General features: G+C 36.7%; 2 protein-coding genes across 9 annotated transcripts; both read left to right on the top strand.

Annotated features, from left to right (window-relative positions):
* Positions 1-11,963, top strand: LOC150031045 (pyrophosphate--fructose 6-phosphate 1-phosphotransferase subunit beta 1-like). Of its 8 annotated transcripts, none has more exons than XM_090309334.1 (9): positions 1-2,420; positions 3,907-4,068; positions 4,178-4,288; positions 4,434-4,472; positions 4,559-4,665; positions 4,875-4,980; positions 5,674-5,724; positions 5,939-10,147; positions 11,458-11,963. In XM_090309334.1, the coding sequence occupies exons 3-8, from the start codon at positions 4,232-4,234 to the stop codon at positions 6,026-6,028; spliced, it is 450 nt and encodes a 149-aa protein (XP_090165460.1). In that variant the 5' UTR covers positions 1-2,420; positions 3,907-4,068; positions 4,178-4,231; the 3' UTR covers positions 6,029-10,147; positions 11,458-11,963. The 8 variants fall into 8 exon arrangements, with proteins under 8 accessions (XP_090165460.1, XP_090165459.1, XP_090165453.1 ...); XM_090309333.1 differs by having other exon boundaries at positions 4,167-4,288; XM_090309327.1 differs by having other exon boundaries at positions 3,907-4,288.
* Positions 1,025-4,019, top strand: LOC150031046 (putative pentatricopeptide repeat-containing protein At2g01510). The gene is made up of 3 exons (XM_090309326.1): positions 1,025-1,761; positions 1,899-2,149; positions 3,907-4,019. Exons 1-3 carry the CDS (start codon positions 1,025-1,027, stop codon positions 4,017-4,019), a joined length of 1,101 nt encoding a protein of 366 aa, XP_090165452.1.
* Positions 11,964-13,631: the final 1,668 nt, after the last annotated feature.

Here is a 13,631-nt window from a genome sequence, read left to right as displayed (position 1 = left end):
AATTTGAAGTAGAAATTGGTTTGTTATTTATTACAGCAAGATATGTATTGCAAAACTCTCAACGGCCAAAATTTTGAAACCCTCGTCCGAGAGATCCATTCCCCGAACCAGCGCAGGAAGAAGATGATCAATCCATTCCTCTCCCATGGCCATCGATCATCGCTCTGCCTCTATACGTAGGAAGGAGGAACCATTTGCCTTCTCTGCTTCTCCAATCTCATCTCCGATCCCCTCTCTCCCAAAGTTCACGTCTCCTACGCACTCTCCCAGTTCTCCCCATTCCTCCAGACCTTTCTCACTTTCCATTCTCACTTCATTGTCGCTCCCTTCGTCGCCGCACTCTGCTCCTTCGACGATGACGCCATTGCTCGCCAAGTCACTGATCTTGTTCGTCACCTCTGTAATGTTACTGAAGTTAACGGTGATGGATCTCTTTGCGACGACTTTATCGCCAGAGTTTCGGATCGGCTTTCTTCTGGCGCGTTGTCTTGGAGAAACTCAACCGTTACAGGGCCAAAATTTTGAAACCCTACCGATCATCGCTAGGCCACCGATCATCGCTCTGTCTCCATACGGAGGAAGGAGGAACCATTTACCATTTGCCTTCGTTTATTCTCTAACTTCAACGAAGCTCAATCTTATTCCCTTCACTTCCATCCTACTTTTGAACCAAGTTTTTTCACTTCGAAATGCTCTGAAGACGCCAATACTTCAGAAGAAGACGCCATCATTAATCATTCAATACACTTCTCCAAATGTAACGAATGGCTGTCTCAACATGTAAGACATCTTCAAGTTGAAAATCACTTTCCTTACCCCCTTGCAGTTTGCAATATTCTCTTCTGGGTTGTAGTCTGAAGAGCAGGTAAGTCTGTTAATGATGGATTTAAGATTACCCATTAGTTTTCTTGTTGTATGTAGCTTTTCTTGTTCAATGCTAAGGCAAACTTGTTAGCTGGTGTTAGACATGCATATGTGGTATTCAATTCTATGGCTAAATGGGCTAAATGGTGATTGAATTTCTATGACGCCATATAGAGCGACTTTAGTTCAAAACCTTGTTCTAAGAAACTCGCCAGCTCCAAAGCCATCCTTGAATGGTAATCATTTTATTGATGTCCACATTGTTAAAACTGGCTTCAATGCAAATATTTGCCGCTCTAACTTCCAGGTCAACGATTTTCTCAAGAGAGGAGATCTTTTTCACGCACATTTGGTGTTTGATCAAATGCCTTGCAAGAATACGATCTCTGTCAACATGGTGATTTCTGGTTACCTTAAGTTTGGGAAATTGTCTAAAGCTAGAGAGTTGTTTGATGACACGGTGGAATGTACGACAGTGTCATGGACAATTTTGATTGGTGGTTATTTGCAATCTAATCAATCTAATCAATCTAAAGAAGCTTCAAGGCTTTATGCTGATATGAGAAGGGGAGGGACAGAACCAGATTATGTGACTCTAGTGACTTTCTTATCAGACTGTGGTGAACTGAAAACTAAGAATGTGATTGTTCAAATTCATACCCATGTCGTTAAACTTGGATATGAGTACAATCTCATGGTTTGCAACTCGTTGGTTGATGCTTATTGCAAAACCCATTGCTTATGTTTAGCTAGTCAGCTCTTCAAGCAGATGTTAAGCAAAGACACAATAACCTTCAATGCATTAATGACAGGTTACTCAAATGAGGGATTGAGTGAAGAAGCAATAAAACTCTTCCTTGAACTGCATAGTAGTGGAATAAAGCCTTCAAATTTTACGTTTGTAGCCCAAATGTGCTGCTGTTGTTCTAGATGACACAAAGTTTGGACAACAAGTTCACGGTCTTGTTCTCAAGACCAACTTCGTTTGGAACGTGTTTGTGGGAAATGCATTACTAGATTTCTACTCAAAGCAGGACCAAGGAAATGGAGAAGAAAGGATATAAGCCAGACTCAACTTGTGCCCTTCACGATGTGGATGAGGTTATTAAAGTTGAGTCTCTTAAATACCACAGTGAACGCTTAGCGATTGTGTTTGCTCTACTCAACACACTAGATGGGTCGCCAATCGTGGTAATGAAAAACTTGGGAGCTTGTACAGACTGTAATGCTGCAATCAAGGTGATCTCACAGATTGTTGAACGGGAAATTATTGTTAGAGATTCAAGTAGGTTTCATCATTTTAAAGATGGGTTTTGCTCCTGTGGAGATTATTGGTGACCATAAAATCTAATGAGCAGTCTAAACTATCATCACAACAAGCAATCCACAATCATTCTCCAGAGATGAACTTAGAGCTGCTTCTTTACACAATTTTACAAGGCAGAGCAAAATAGGCTGTGTCATGACTCCTTCCTCAAAAGCTTGTTCCGCTGCATGTTGTCCAAATAAAAATTCAGCAAGGTCCACTCCAAGAGCTTACACACCAGAACTTACAGGTTAAAATTTCTTTACATATTCATCTGTCTTCTTTAATATCGTGGCGTGCAGAATTTTACCATCGTTTTAATAAGATCATCTTATCTTCAAAGATTCTAAAACCTCTGCTGCAAGAAACCAACTTTTGCTTCCCCATTGAACCATATTTTTTTAGCCACTTTTCTGTTTTGCTGCTTAGGGAATCTGACGTCGTTTTTGCTTGTTTAGAGCGACAAAAAACATTGAATTCTTGAAATGTTGAAGCAGAAAAGTTGAAAGAGCAGGAAAATTTTCAAAAAACTACCCAAAATCTGTTGTTTTCATTTTGCACTTCTGCAAGACTTTTTTTTTTTTTTTTTAAATTTTTTTTTTAAATTTTTTTAATTTATACAAAATCAATTTCAAAATTCTTTGATTTCCAAATCTCTTCAACTGTAGCTTTTGATTCCTTTTGTCCTAATTTTCTCTTGTTTGTGTTTTTTTTCCTAATATTTATAATCTTGTTAAATTACAATTTTAGTCTTTGAACTTTCATGTTTTTGTCAAAATTTTGTGTCCAATAGGTTTATGATATTTTTAACTTTTCTTAAATCATATTGATTTATTAGATATGAATTCGGGATGCTAAAATTTCAATTTTTATGTTTAGATGCATGTATTTAAAATCACATGGAAACCAAATTTTTCGGTTTAATTTGGTTTTTGATTTCAAAACCGAATCAAACCAAACCGTGTATGTATATATATATTTATCTATTTATTTATATATATTATACATTATATTTATTATATTATGTATAAAAACCAAAAATCGTTTGATAAGTTATTTGGATTTTAGTGGGAATTAGGATTATGAAGAATTAGGGAGACAATCCTATTCTTGTGAAGTAGTGATGGACGCTTATTAGAGAACAAAATAATGAGTTCTTTTGGTTATTCATGTTTCAAATTAGCCATTTTAGTATTTGAATTTTAAGAAATAGATTTAAAAGGTCCCTCTACAAGTAGATTCATTAAATTTAAATAGAAATTTTACTAGATGACTTATGTGGCAAGATGACTTGGAAGGGAAAATTTAATTTTAATATTTCCCACCTCTCTCTTCTTTCTCCCCCTCTTTATCTCCTCTTATTCTCGATCCTCCCTTTTCATTGTCAAGCTTTACACAAAATTAACTTGCAAAAAGTCATGGTAGGATGTTCTTAAAGCTCTCTTTCTGCCAACTGATACCCTACAACTTCTAACAAAATCAACCAACTCTACATGCCCTAGCCTTCATAACTTGGTTTTTTTTTTTTTGTATTCTGTTTGGTAACAGAGTTGATTGATGTCTTAAAGGAAGAGTAGTGACATGAATTGTGTTTTGTTTGTTCTTTTTCTGTGTTTTTTTTATGATTGTAAATCTCGCTTTTGTTTGGAACTTGAGTTTTACTGAATGTGTTCGAGGCTAGTTGCTACTTCTTAAGGTTATAGAGTGTATGAGCTGTGTGTTATATGTGCGTGCAGATGAGATCACGAAGTTGTTTCCTGATCTTTTCGGCCAACCGTCAGCAATGTTGGTGCCAAGTGATTCCAGTTCGGTGCAGGTGAATAAGAAATTGAAGATCGGAGTTGTCTAGTTTGGTGGCCACGCACTGGGAGGTCATAATGTGATTTCTGTACAATTTGGTAGGGTCTCATTGTGTCCACATTTATAAATCAAGAATAAATGTTTTCTTTTCTGTTCAAGTTGTGGCTATCTAGCAGCTTCTACGATCTTTGTGAAGATTACCTACAGGTTCATGCAAAAGGAAGCACGTTGTATGGTTTCAAGGGTGGTCCTGCAGGGATCATGAAATGTAAATATGTAGAACTGAATGCACAATTTATCTACCCATATCGCAATCAGGTTAATTTTCTTGAAGTGATTTCTAGCTTTCACTTGTTAGAATTGTTAGTGTAAATATGTGTAGTCTTGATGCTAAGTGATTTGCCATTTGAATGCAATTCTTGGTTTAAATGCATTTTTCTTTTATCATGGTGGTTTTGATAAGATATGCAATGGGAGGGTTAAGATTGAAACTCCAGATCAGGTGAAACTCTTTCTTCTCAGAATTTTCATTTTGAGACGTCTTAATTGTAGTCAAGGCATTAATTGACAGTTCGATTCTATTTTCAGTTTAAGCAAGCTGAAGAAACTACTCAGAAGCTTGATCTAGATGGCCTTGTTGTAATTGGTGGAGATGATTCCAACACCAATGCCTGTCTCCTCGCTGAAAACTTTAGGTATTTTTTAGAACTATGAAATTTGTCTATTGCCTCCCTCCTTTTTGCTCTCTTTCTCACTCTCATTGTCATATATGGATAAGCTATTATATGTTATTTTTATTGCAGAAATATAAGGTCGAGTAATTAATTACTCTAGTGTACCATTTTTTTTTTTGTGTGCAAGACTGTTATTTATATTCCCCTTCTTTCTGTTGTTTTCAAATTAGGAGTAAGAAGTTGAAAACCCGAGCGATTGGTTGCCCAAAAACTATTGATGGTGATCTCAAATGCAAAGAGGTCCCCACAAGTTTTGGATTTGATTCTGTTTGCAAGGTACTCATTTCTCTTCGTAACTGCTTTAGAATTCATATTTCGTTTATACTCAACTTTGGTGATTGTTGCAAAGGTAGCTTTATTTAAACTACTTAAGATAGAAACCTTTGTCAAGGAGGACATTTATCTCTACATGCTTTACCAGATAGAAATCTTTGTCAAGAAGGGGAATTTACCTCCACATACAACCCTAAGATTAAGGTTGTTTATTCTCTTTGAGGACTAGATTTTGTCTCAGTAATAACTAATAATCTCTGCAACAGATACTCTCATGTAAACATGAAAATTGAAATTGTTGAGTCAGTTAATATATCCTGTTTCAGAATTTCATCTTCTTGCATTTTTACATGAAATGGTAAATATCAAAAAAAACTTAAGGGTAAAGATGAAAATTTTTGATAAGCAAAGGATTCATGGAATTAGGTTGAAACTTTTAATATGGTGCAATGGAACTAAGTATTGACATCCCATATCATATTCAATTGCCCAATTGATATCGGATGCCTTTTTTGTCAGCTTTTAAAAATTTGTTCTCTACCACCTAGTTGTAGTTGACTCATGGAGATTTATTGGATTTTAATGTATGCAGGCGAAAAAATTTTCAGACAAAAAATAATGTGTTTTGAATGTTGACTCATTTATTAATAGAGCTTTAGTTTATAGGGTACATCGAATTTATAATGTGTTTTGCAGGTTGCGGCTAAGAAGCTTACCTTGAAAAACGTTACAGACTACATTGTCAATGTAATTAGTAAACGTTCTGAACTTGGTTATTAATTATGGTGTTGTAGTTATTCCCCATGGCCTGATTGACTTCATTCCGGAGATATTTGTCTTGTTATTGTAACTAATTGTGTTTATTTCTTTTTGTTGTATGCTCACTATCAACTAAACCCAAGATTCTCGGGATCAATATGTCATTCTTGAACTGATATCATTTATAACCCGCTTTCTACAGGTGCAACAACTTATTTCGGAACTCAATGAAATTCTTGCCCATGATATTATAGATGAGGATAGGTTATGGAAAAAGAAATATTATAGATGAGGATAGGCTAGTACACCCAACATATTGAAGTTGTAACAATCCAAACAATCTGACTACATCGATTAGACCATCGGAGAATTCCAGCACTACTTTGGTTGGAAAATGCTCTCTCCTCTCTCCTCTCTCCTCTCTCCCTTTCCCTCCTTCTGGCAGCCTATTCTGACCTAACTCGCCATCCTCTCCCCATCTCTGACCAAGCTTTTCCTCTTCCCACCAACCTAAACCCTCATCTGCGATCCTCGGCTCATCTATCTCTCATGGCCCATCCATCGACCTTCCCCTCCAAGCCTAACTTAGCCGTCGAAGTTATCAGCGGTAAAATTAAGGACAGCCACTTCTGTGCCCTCATCCAAGCTGGTTCATTAATCGTAGAAGATGTGGAAGCCAAAAAGCAAATTTCCTTGTCAAAATCGCAGCTACTTTGGTTTGTGGAGAACATCTCGACCCTTTCGAAACTTCCAACATCTAGCTTCTTTGTCAAAAGCGAGCAAGATGCTTCTGGTGTAACCAAGATTTCTAACATCCGAATCTATTCAAACTGGTTTTTATGATGTGTAGTGTGGCTTGCAGTTGGAGGACGATTCTTCATTCACGTTCCATCAGGAACTCTTAATTCAGGTTGATATTCCTTCCTTACCTTGTTAAATGATGCTTTGTCCCTCTTTGAAGTTGAACAGGTGACAAAAAACCCTCGCTCAGTCCCAATCTCCTATGCAGACATAGTAAGGAGAAGAATGGTTAAGCCTGTTTTTCCAGAAAAACAGAGTCTCCTGCCCCCTCAGAACACCAAAAAACAGAGCAAATCTAATTTTTGGGTTTTAACACAAAATTCTCAATCTTCATAAATGGAAGACCTGTGGCAGAATTTAAGCTTCAAGAGGAATAAGGCAAGGTGACCCTCTTTCTCCTTTCGTATTTCTACTAGTCAGTGAAGTCTTGGATGCATTACTTTCCCAGTTTCGAGAAAAAGGCAAGTTTGAAGGTTTTATTGTTGGCAAAGATAGAATTCATGTTTCTTTGTTACAATTTGCGGACGATACTCTAATTTTCTGCCAAGATGACAAAGAAAACCTCAGCAACCTAAAGAAAATACTTGAATTATTTGAGTGGTGTTCGGGGTTGAAGGTTAATTGGGAAAAATCAGCTTTATGTGGCATCAATATAGACCATTTCAAGTTACAATCAGCTTTATTTCTTTTTGTTGTATGCTCACTATCAACTAAACCCAAGATTCTCGGGATCAATATGTCATTCTTGAACTGATATCATTTATAACCCGCTTTCTACAGGTGCAACAACTTATTTCGGAACTCAATGAAATTCTTGCCCATGATATTATAGATGAGGATAGGTTATGGAAAAAGAAATATTATAGATGAGGATAGGCTAGTACACCCAACATATTGAAGTTGTAACAATCCAAACAATCTGACTACATCGATTAGACCATCGGAGAATTCCAGCACTACTTTGGTTGGAAAATGCTCTCTCCTCTCTCCTCTCTCCTCTCTCCCTTTCCCTCCTTCTGGCAGCCTATTCTGACCTAACTCGCCATCCTCTCCCCATCTCTGACCAAGCTTTTCAGTCCCACCAACCTAAACCCTCATCTGCGATCCTCGGCTCATCTATCTCTCATGGCCCATCCATCGACCTTCCCCTCCAAGCCTAACTTAGCCGTCGAAGTTATCAGCGGTAAAATTAAGGACAGCCACTTCTGTGCCCTCATCCAAGCTGGTTCATTAATCGTAGAAGATGTGGAAGCCAAAAAGCAAATTTCCTTGTCAAAATCGCAGCTACTTTGGTTTGTGGAGAACATCTCGACCCTTTCGAAACTTCCAACATCTAGCTTCTTTGTCAAAAGCGAGCAAGATGCTTCTGGTGTAACCAAGATTTCTAACATCCGAATCTATTCAAACTGGTTTTTATGATGTGTAGTGTGGCTTGCAGTTGGAGGACGATTCTTCATTCACGTTCCATCAGGAACTCTTAATTCAGGTTGATATTCCTTCCTTACCTTGTTAAATGATGCTTTGTCCCTCTTTGAAGTTGAACAGGTGACAAAAAACCCTCGCTCAGTCCCAATCTCCTATGCAGACATAGTAAGGAGAAGAATGGTTAAGCCTGTTTTTCCAGAAAAACAGAGTCTCCTGCCCCCTCAGAACACCAAAAAACAGAGCAAATCTAATTTTTGGGTTCTAACACAAAATTCTCAATCTTCATAGAAGACCTCGTGGCAGAATTCAAGCTTCAAGAGGAATAAGGCAAGGTGACCCTCTTTCTCCTTTCGTATTTCTACTAGTCAGTGAAGTCCTGGATGCATTACTTTCCCAGTTTCGAGAAAAAGGCAAGTTTGAAGGTTTTATTGTTGGCAAAGATAGAATTCATGTTTCTTTGTTACAATTTGCGGACGATACTCTAATTTTCTGCCAAGATGACAAAGAAAAACTCAGCAACCTAAAGAAAATACTTGAATTATTTGAGTGGTGTTCGGGGTTGAAGGTTAATTGGGAAAAATCAGCTTTATGTGGCATCAATATAGACCATTTCAAGTTACAATCAGAAGCAGCCCTCCTAAATTGCAAGGCTATCTACCTCCCATTTATGTACCTTGGCCTTCCTTTAGGGGGGATATCCTAAGCAATTGGCTTTTTGGCAACCAGTGATCGACAAAGTCCAAAGCAAACTAGACAAATGGAAGAGATACAACCTCTCAAGAGGTGGTCGTGCCACCCTATGTAGGTCAGTTCTTTCTCATATACCAACTTACCCCATATGTCACTTTTTCAGATGCCCGAAAAAGTGATTCAAACTCTTACTATATGTGATTCGAACTCACTTTGCATGAACATTTATTCGTCCAGCTCTTACTATCTCTGTTTCAGACTTCCATCAATAACGCCATTTGTCTTGATGAGCTCATCAATCTTGCGTAACACAGTCCTTAGCACCGCTCCATCGTTTAGTTCCTACATCTATCGCTTAGCTCCAACAACCCGTCGTGTAGCTCAATCGTTTAGTCAACGATCTCGCGCATAGCCTATCGCTTAGCTACTGCGCACATCGTTTACCTCCATCGTTTAGTGCTGACGCCTTATCGTCCAACATATCTACTAATCGCTTAGCGTCATCGCCCAGCGCCCAGCGTCCATCGCTTAGTATTTCGCCTATCGTCTAGCGCTATCGTCCAACTTCTACGCTTATTGTCTAGCGCTTACACTGATGTGTAGTATTTTACCTATCGTATAGCCCGATAGTCTAGCACGTGACTTCTTATTGTTTGACGCAGTGCGCATCTTCACGATCGTCTAGCGCATTGCTTAGCTCTGCGCATTGCTATACGATCGCCTACCTCATTGTTTAGCTCCCTTCATTGCTACACAATCATCCAGCGCCCGCCTACACAATCGCCTACCTCATCATGTAGCGCCACTCACTTACTAGACGATCGTCTACCTCATCGTGTAGCACTGCTCATTTGCTACACGATTGTCTGCCCAGTGCCTTGCGTTCAACCTCTCGCTTTCTCTGCTCTTGCTCACGCGTTCTCAACGCATCGGCGACTTTCATGCAATGCGTTCAACTTCACAATTTCACACATGATTGTCAGGACTTAGTTTTATTTTATGCGTTTTATACCAAACGCCTGGTTTAGTAACACCTTGCACATAGTTGAATTTCCATTAGTTGAATTCCAAACTTTTTGAAGAACATTTATTCAACACTTAGAGTTCTTCCTTTTTAGCATAGGGTTTCATACCTAGTCAGGTTCTTGTAGTCATTAGCTTAAATAGGCAAATAGGAATGCAGGTTTCATATCTACAATGAGAAATACATTTAATTAGAGCTGAATGAATATATGTGTATCAACCAGGTACCTTCATGACTCTGTTGCTCTTCTTTATTCATACATTTCCATACTGAAGTATTGAACCCATTGTGGTTATCTCTTTTCTCTTTGGATATGGAAGGATATTGTTTGGACAGAGTAGGCTTGTTACCCTTGGTATGTATGATCCCAAAGAAGTTTAGCTCAAGACAAGGAGGGGCATGCTTTTGCACTGTCAGTCAGTTCAAATCTTGGGATTTTTATGTCACCTGGAAGCTGGTATATTCATATTGGTAAGTGGAAATTTTTTCAACCTTCCTGCTTAAAATATATTGGGAAAATGGCTAGGGTAGTCTCTCTGTTTGTGTTTTTTTTTCTCTAATATTTATAATCTTGTTAAATTACAATTTTAGTCCTTGAACTTTCAGATTTTTGTCAAAGTTTTGTGTCCAATAGGTTTATGATATTTTTAACTTTTCTTAAATCATATTGATTTATTAGATATGAATTTAGGATTCTAAAATTTCAATTTTTATGTTTAGATGCATGTATTTAAAAATAAAAATATGTTGAATAGATCAAAGACGTAATAGATTCATTTTTTAAAGTTTAAGGGACTTATTAGACACAATTGAAAGCTCAGTGTAGGGATGAACACTAAAACTAACATACTAGATGCATTTTTTTTAAGGTTTTTACTAAAAGTTCAGTTCAGTTTAAAATCATAAGGAAACTAATTTTTTCGGCTTAATTTGGTTTTTTATTTAAAAATCGAATTGAACCAAACCGTGTATGTATATATATACATATTTATCGATTTATTTATATATATTATACATTATATTTATTATATTATGTATAAAAACCAAAAATCGTTTGATAAGTTATTTGGTTTTTAGTGGGAATAAGGATTATGAGAATTAGGAAGACAATCCTATTCTTGTGAAGTAGTGATGGACGCTTATTAGAGAATAAAATAATGAGTTCTTTTGGTTATTCATGTTTCAAATTAGCCATTTTAGTCTTTGAATTTTAAGAAATAGATTTAAAAGGTCTCTCTACAAGTTCTCCTTTTTGCATGGACTTTTCCTAGCCCACGGAATTTAAATAGAAATTTTACTAGATGACTTATGTGGCAAGATGACTTGGAAGGGAAAATTTAATTTTAATATTTCCCACCTCTGTCTTCTTTCTCCCCCTCTTTATCTCCTCTTATTCTCGATCCTCCCTTTTCATTGTCAAGCTTTACACAAAATTAACTTGCAAAAAGTCATGGTAGGATGTTCTCAAAGCTCTCTTTCTGCCAACTGATACCCTACAACTTCTAACAAAAGCAACCAACTCTACATGCCCTAGCCTTCATAACTTGGTTTTTTAATTTTTTTTTTTTTTTTTTGTATTCTGTTTGGTAACTGAGTTGATTGATGTCTTAAAGGAAGAGTAGTGACATGCATTGAGTTTTGTTTGTTCTTTTTCTGTGTTTTTTTTATGATTGTAAATCTCGCTTTTGTTTGGAACTTGAGTTTTACTGAATGCGTTTGAGGCCAGTTGCTACTTCTTAAGGTTATAGAGTGTATGAGCTGTGTGTTATATGTGCGTGCAGATGAGATCACGAAGTTGTTTCCTGATCTTTTCGGCCAACCGTTAGCAATGTTGGTGCCAAGTGATTCCAGTTCGGTGCAGGTGAATAAGAAATTGAAGATCGGAGTTGTCTAGTTTGGTGGCACGCACTGGGAGGGCATAATGTGATTTCTGTACTATTTGGTAGGGTCTCATTGTGTCCACATTTATAAATCAAGAATAAATGTTTGCTTTTCTGTTCAAGTTGTGACTATCTAGCAGCTTCTACGATCTTTGTGAAGAATACCTACAGGTTCATGCAAAAGGAAGCACGTTTTATGGTTTCAAGGGTGGTCCTTCAGGGATCATGAAATGTAAATATGTAGAACTGAATGCACAATTTATCTACCCATATCGCAATCAGGTTAATTTTCTTGAAGTGATTTCTAGCTTTCACTTGTTAGAATTGTTAGTGTAAATATGTGTAGTCTTGATGCTAAGTGATTGCCATTTGAATGCAATTCTTGATTTAAATGCATTTTTCTTTTATCATGGTGGTTTTGATAAGATATGCAATGGGAGGGTTAAGATTGAAACTCCAGATCAGGTGAAACTCTTTCTTCTCAGAATTTTCATTTTGAGACGTCTCAGTTGTAGTCAAGGCATTAATTGACAGTTCGGTTCTATTTTCAGTTTAAGCAAGCTGAAGAAACTACTCATAAGCTTGATCTAGATGGCCTTGTTGTAATTGGTGGAGATGATTCCAACACCAATGCCTGTCTCCTCGCTGAAAACTTTAGGTATTTTTTAGAACTATGAAATTTGTCTATTGCCTCCCTCCTTTTTGCTCTCTTTCTCACTCTCATTGTCATATATGGATAAGCTATTATATGTTATTTTTATTGTAGAAATATAAGGTCGAGTAATTAATTACTCTAGTGTACCATTTTTTTTTTTTTTTTTGTGTGCAAGACTCTGTTATTTATATTCCCCTTCTTTCTGTTGTTTTCAAATTAGGAGTAAGAATTTGAAAACCCGAGCGATTTGTTGCCCAAAACCTATTGATGGTGATCTCAAATGCAAAGAGGTCCCCACAAGTTTTGGATTTGATTTTGTTTGCAAGGTACTCATTTCTTTTCGTAACTGCTTTAGAATCCATATTTCGTTGAGACTCAACTTTGGTGACTGTTGCAAAGGTAGCTTTTTAAACTACTTAAGATAGAAACCTTTGTCAAGGAGGACATTTATCTCTACATGCTTTACCAGATAGAAATCTTTGTCAAGAAGGGCATTTACCTCCACATGCAACCCTAAGGTTAAGGTTGTTTATTCTCTTTGAGGACTAGATTTTGTCTCAGTAATAACTAATAATCTCTGCAATAGATACTCTCATGTAAACATGAAAATTGAAATTGTTGAGTCAGTTAATATATCCTGTTTCAGAATTTCATCTTCTTGCATTTTTACATGGAATGGTAAATATAAAAAAAAACTTAAGGGTAAAGATGAAAATTTGTGATAAACAAAGGATTCATGGAATTAGGTTGAAACTTTTAATATGGTGCAATGTAACTAAGTATTGACATCCCATATCATATTCAATTGCCCAAGTGATATCGGATGCCTTTTTTGTCAGCTTTGAAAAATTTGTTCTCTGCCACCTAGTTGTAGTTGACTCATGGAGATTTATTGGTTTTGAATGTATGCAGGCGAAAAAATGTTCAGACAAAAAATAATGTGTTTTGAATGTTGACTCATTTATTAATAGAGCTTTAGTTTATAGGGTACATCGAATTTATAATGTGTTTTGCAGGTTGTGGCTAAGAAGCTTACCTTGAAAAACGTTATAGACTACATTGTCGATGCAATTAGTAAACGTTCTGAACTTGGTTATTAATTATGGTGTTGTAGTTATTCCCTATGGCCTGATTGACTTCATTCCGGAGGTATTTGTCTTGTTATTGTAACTAATTGTGTTTATTTCTTTTTGTTGTATGCTCACTATCCACTAAACCCAAGATTCTTGGGATCAATATGTCATTCTTGAACTGATATCATTTATAACCCGCTTTCTACAGGTGCAACAACTTATTTCGGAACTCAATGAAATTCTTGCCCATGATATTATAGATGAGGATAGGTTATGGAAAAAGAAATATTATAGATGAGGATAGGTTAGTACACCCAACATATTGAAGTTGTAACAATCCAAACAAT

This window comes from Benincasa hispida, unplaced genomic scaffold (genome assembly GCF_027475165.1).
Source record: "Benincasa hispida cultivar pf3 unplaced genomic scaffold, pf3_genome.v1.1 HicScf1503, whole genome shotgun sequence".
Classification (NCBI taxonomy): Eukaryota; Viridiplantae; Streptophyta; class Magnoliopsida; order Cucurbitales; family Cucurbitaceae; genus Benincasa; species Benincasa hispida.
The sequence above is the reverse complement of the archived record's forward strand: the minus strand, read 5'-3'. Positions and strand labels throughout refer to the sequence as shown.

Bases quoted from the DNA above. Each gene is read 5' to 3' on its own strand.
- LOC150031046 (XM_090309326.1), top strand. From the start codon at position 1,025: ATGACGCCATATAGAGCGACTTTAGTTCAAAACCTTGTTCTAAGAAAC. The intron at 1,762-1,898 runs GTTTGTAGCCCA...TACTCAAAGCAG, and splicing joins ATAAAGCCTTCAAATTTTAC to GACCAAGGAAATGGAGAAGA. The intron at 2,150-3,906 runs GTAGGTTTCATC...ATGTGCGTGCAG, and splicing joins AATTATTGTTAGAGATTCAA to ATGAGATCACGAAGTTGTTT.
- LOC150031045 (XM_090309327.1), top strand. From the start codon at position 4,109: ATGTTTTCTTTTCTGTTCAAGTTGTGGCTATCTAGCAGCTTCTACGAT. The intron at 4,473-4,558 runs GTGAAACTCTTT...TTCTATTTTCAG, and splicing joins AGATTGAAACTCCAGATCAG to TTTAAGCAAGCTGAAGAAAC. The intron at 4,666-4,874 runs GTATTTTTTAGA...TTTTCAAATTAG, and splicing joins CTCCTCGCTGAAAACTTTAG to GAGTAAGAAGTTGAAAACCC.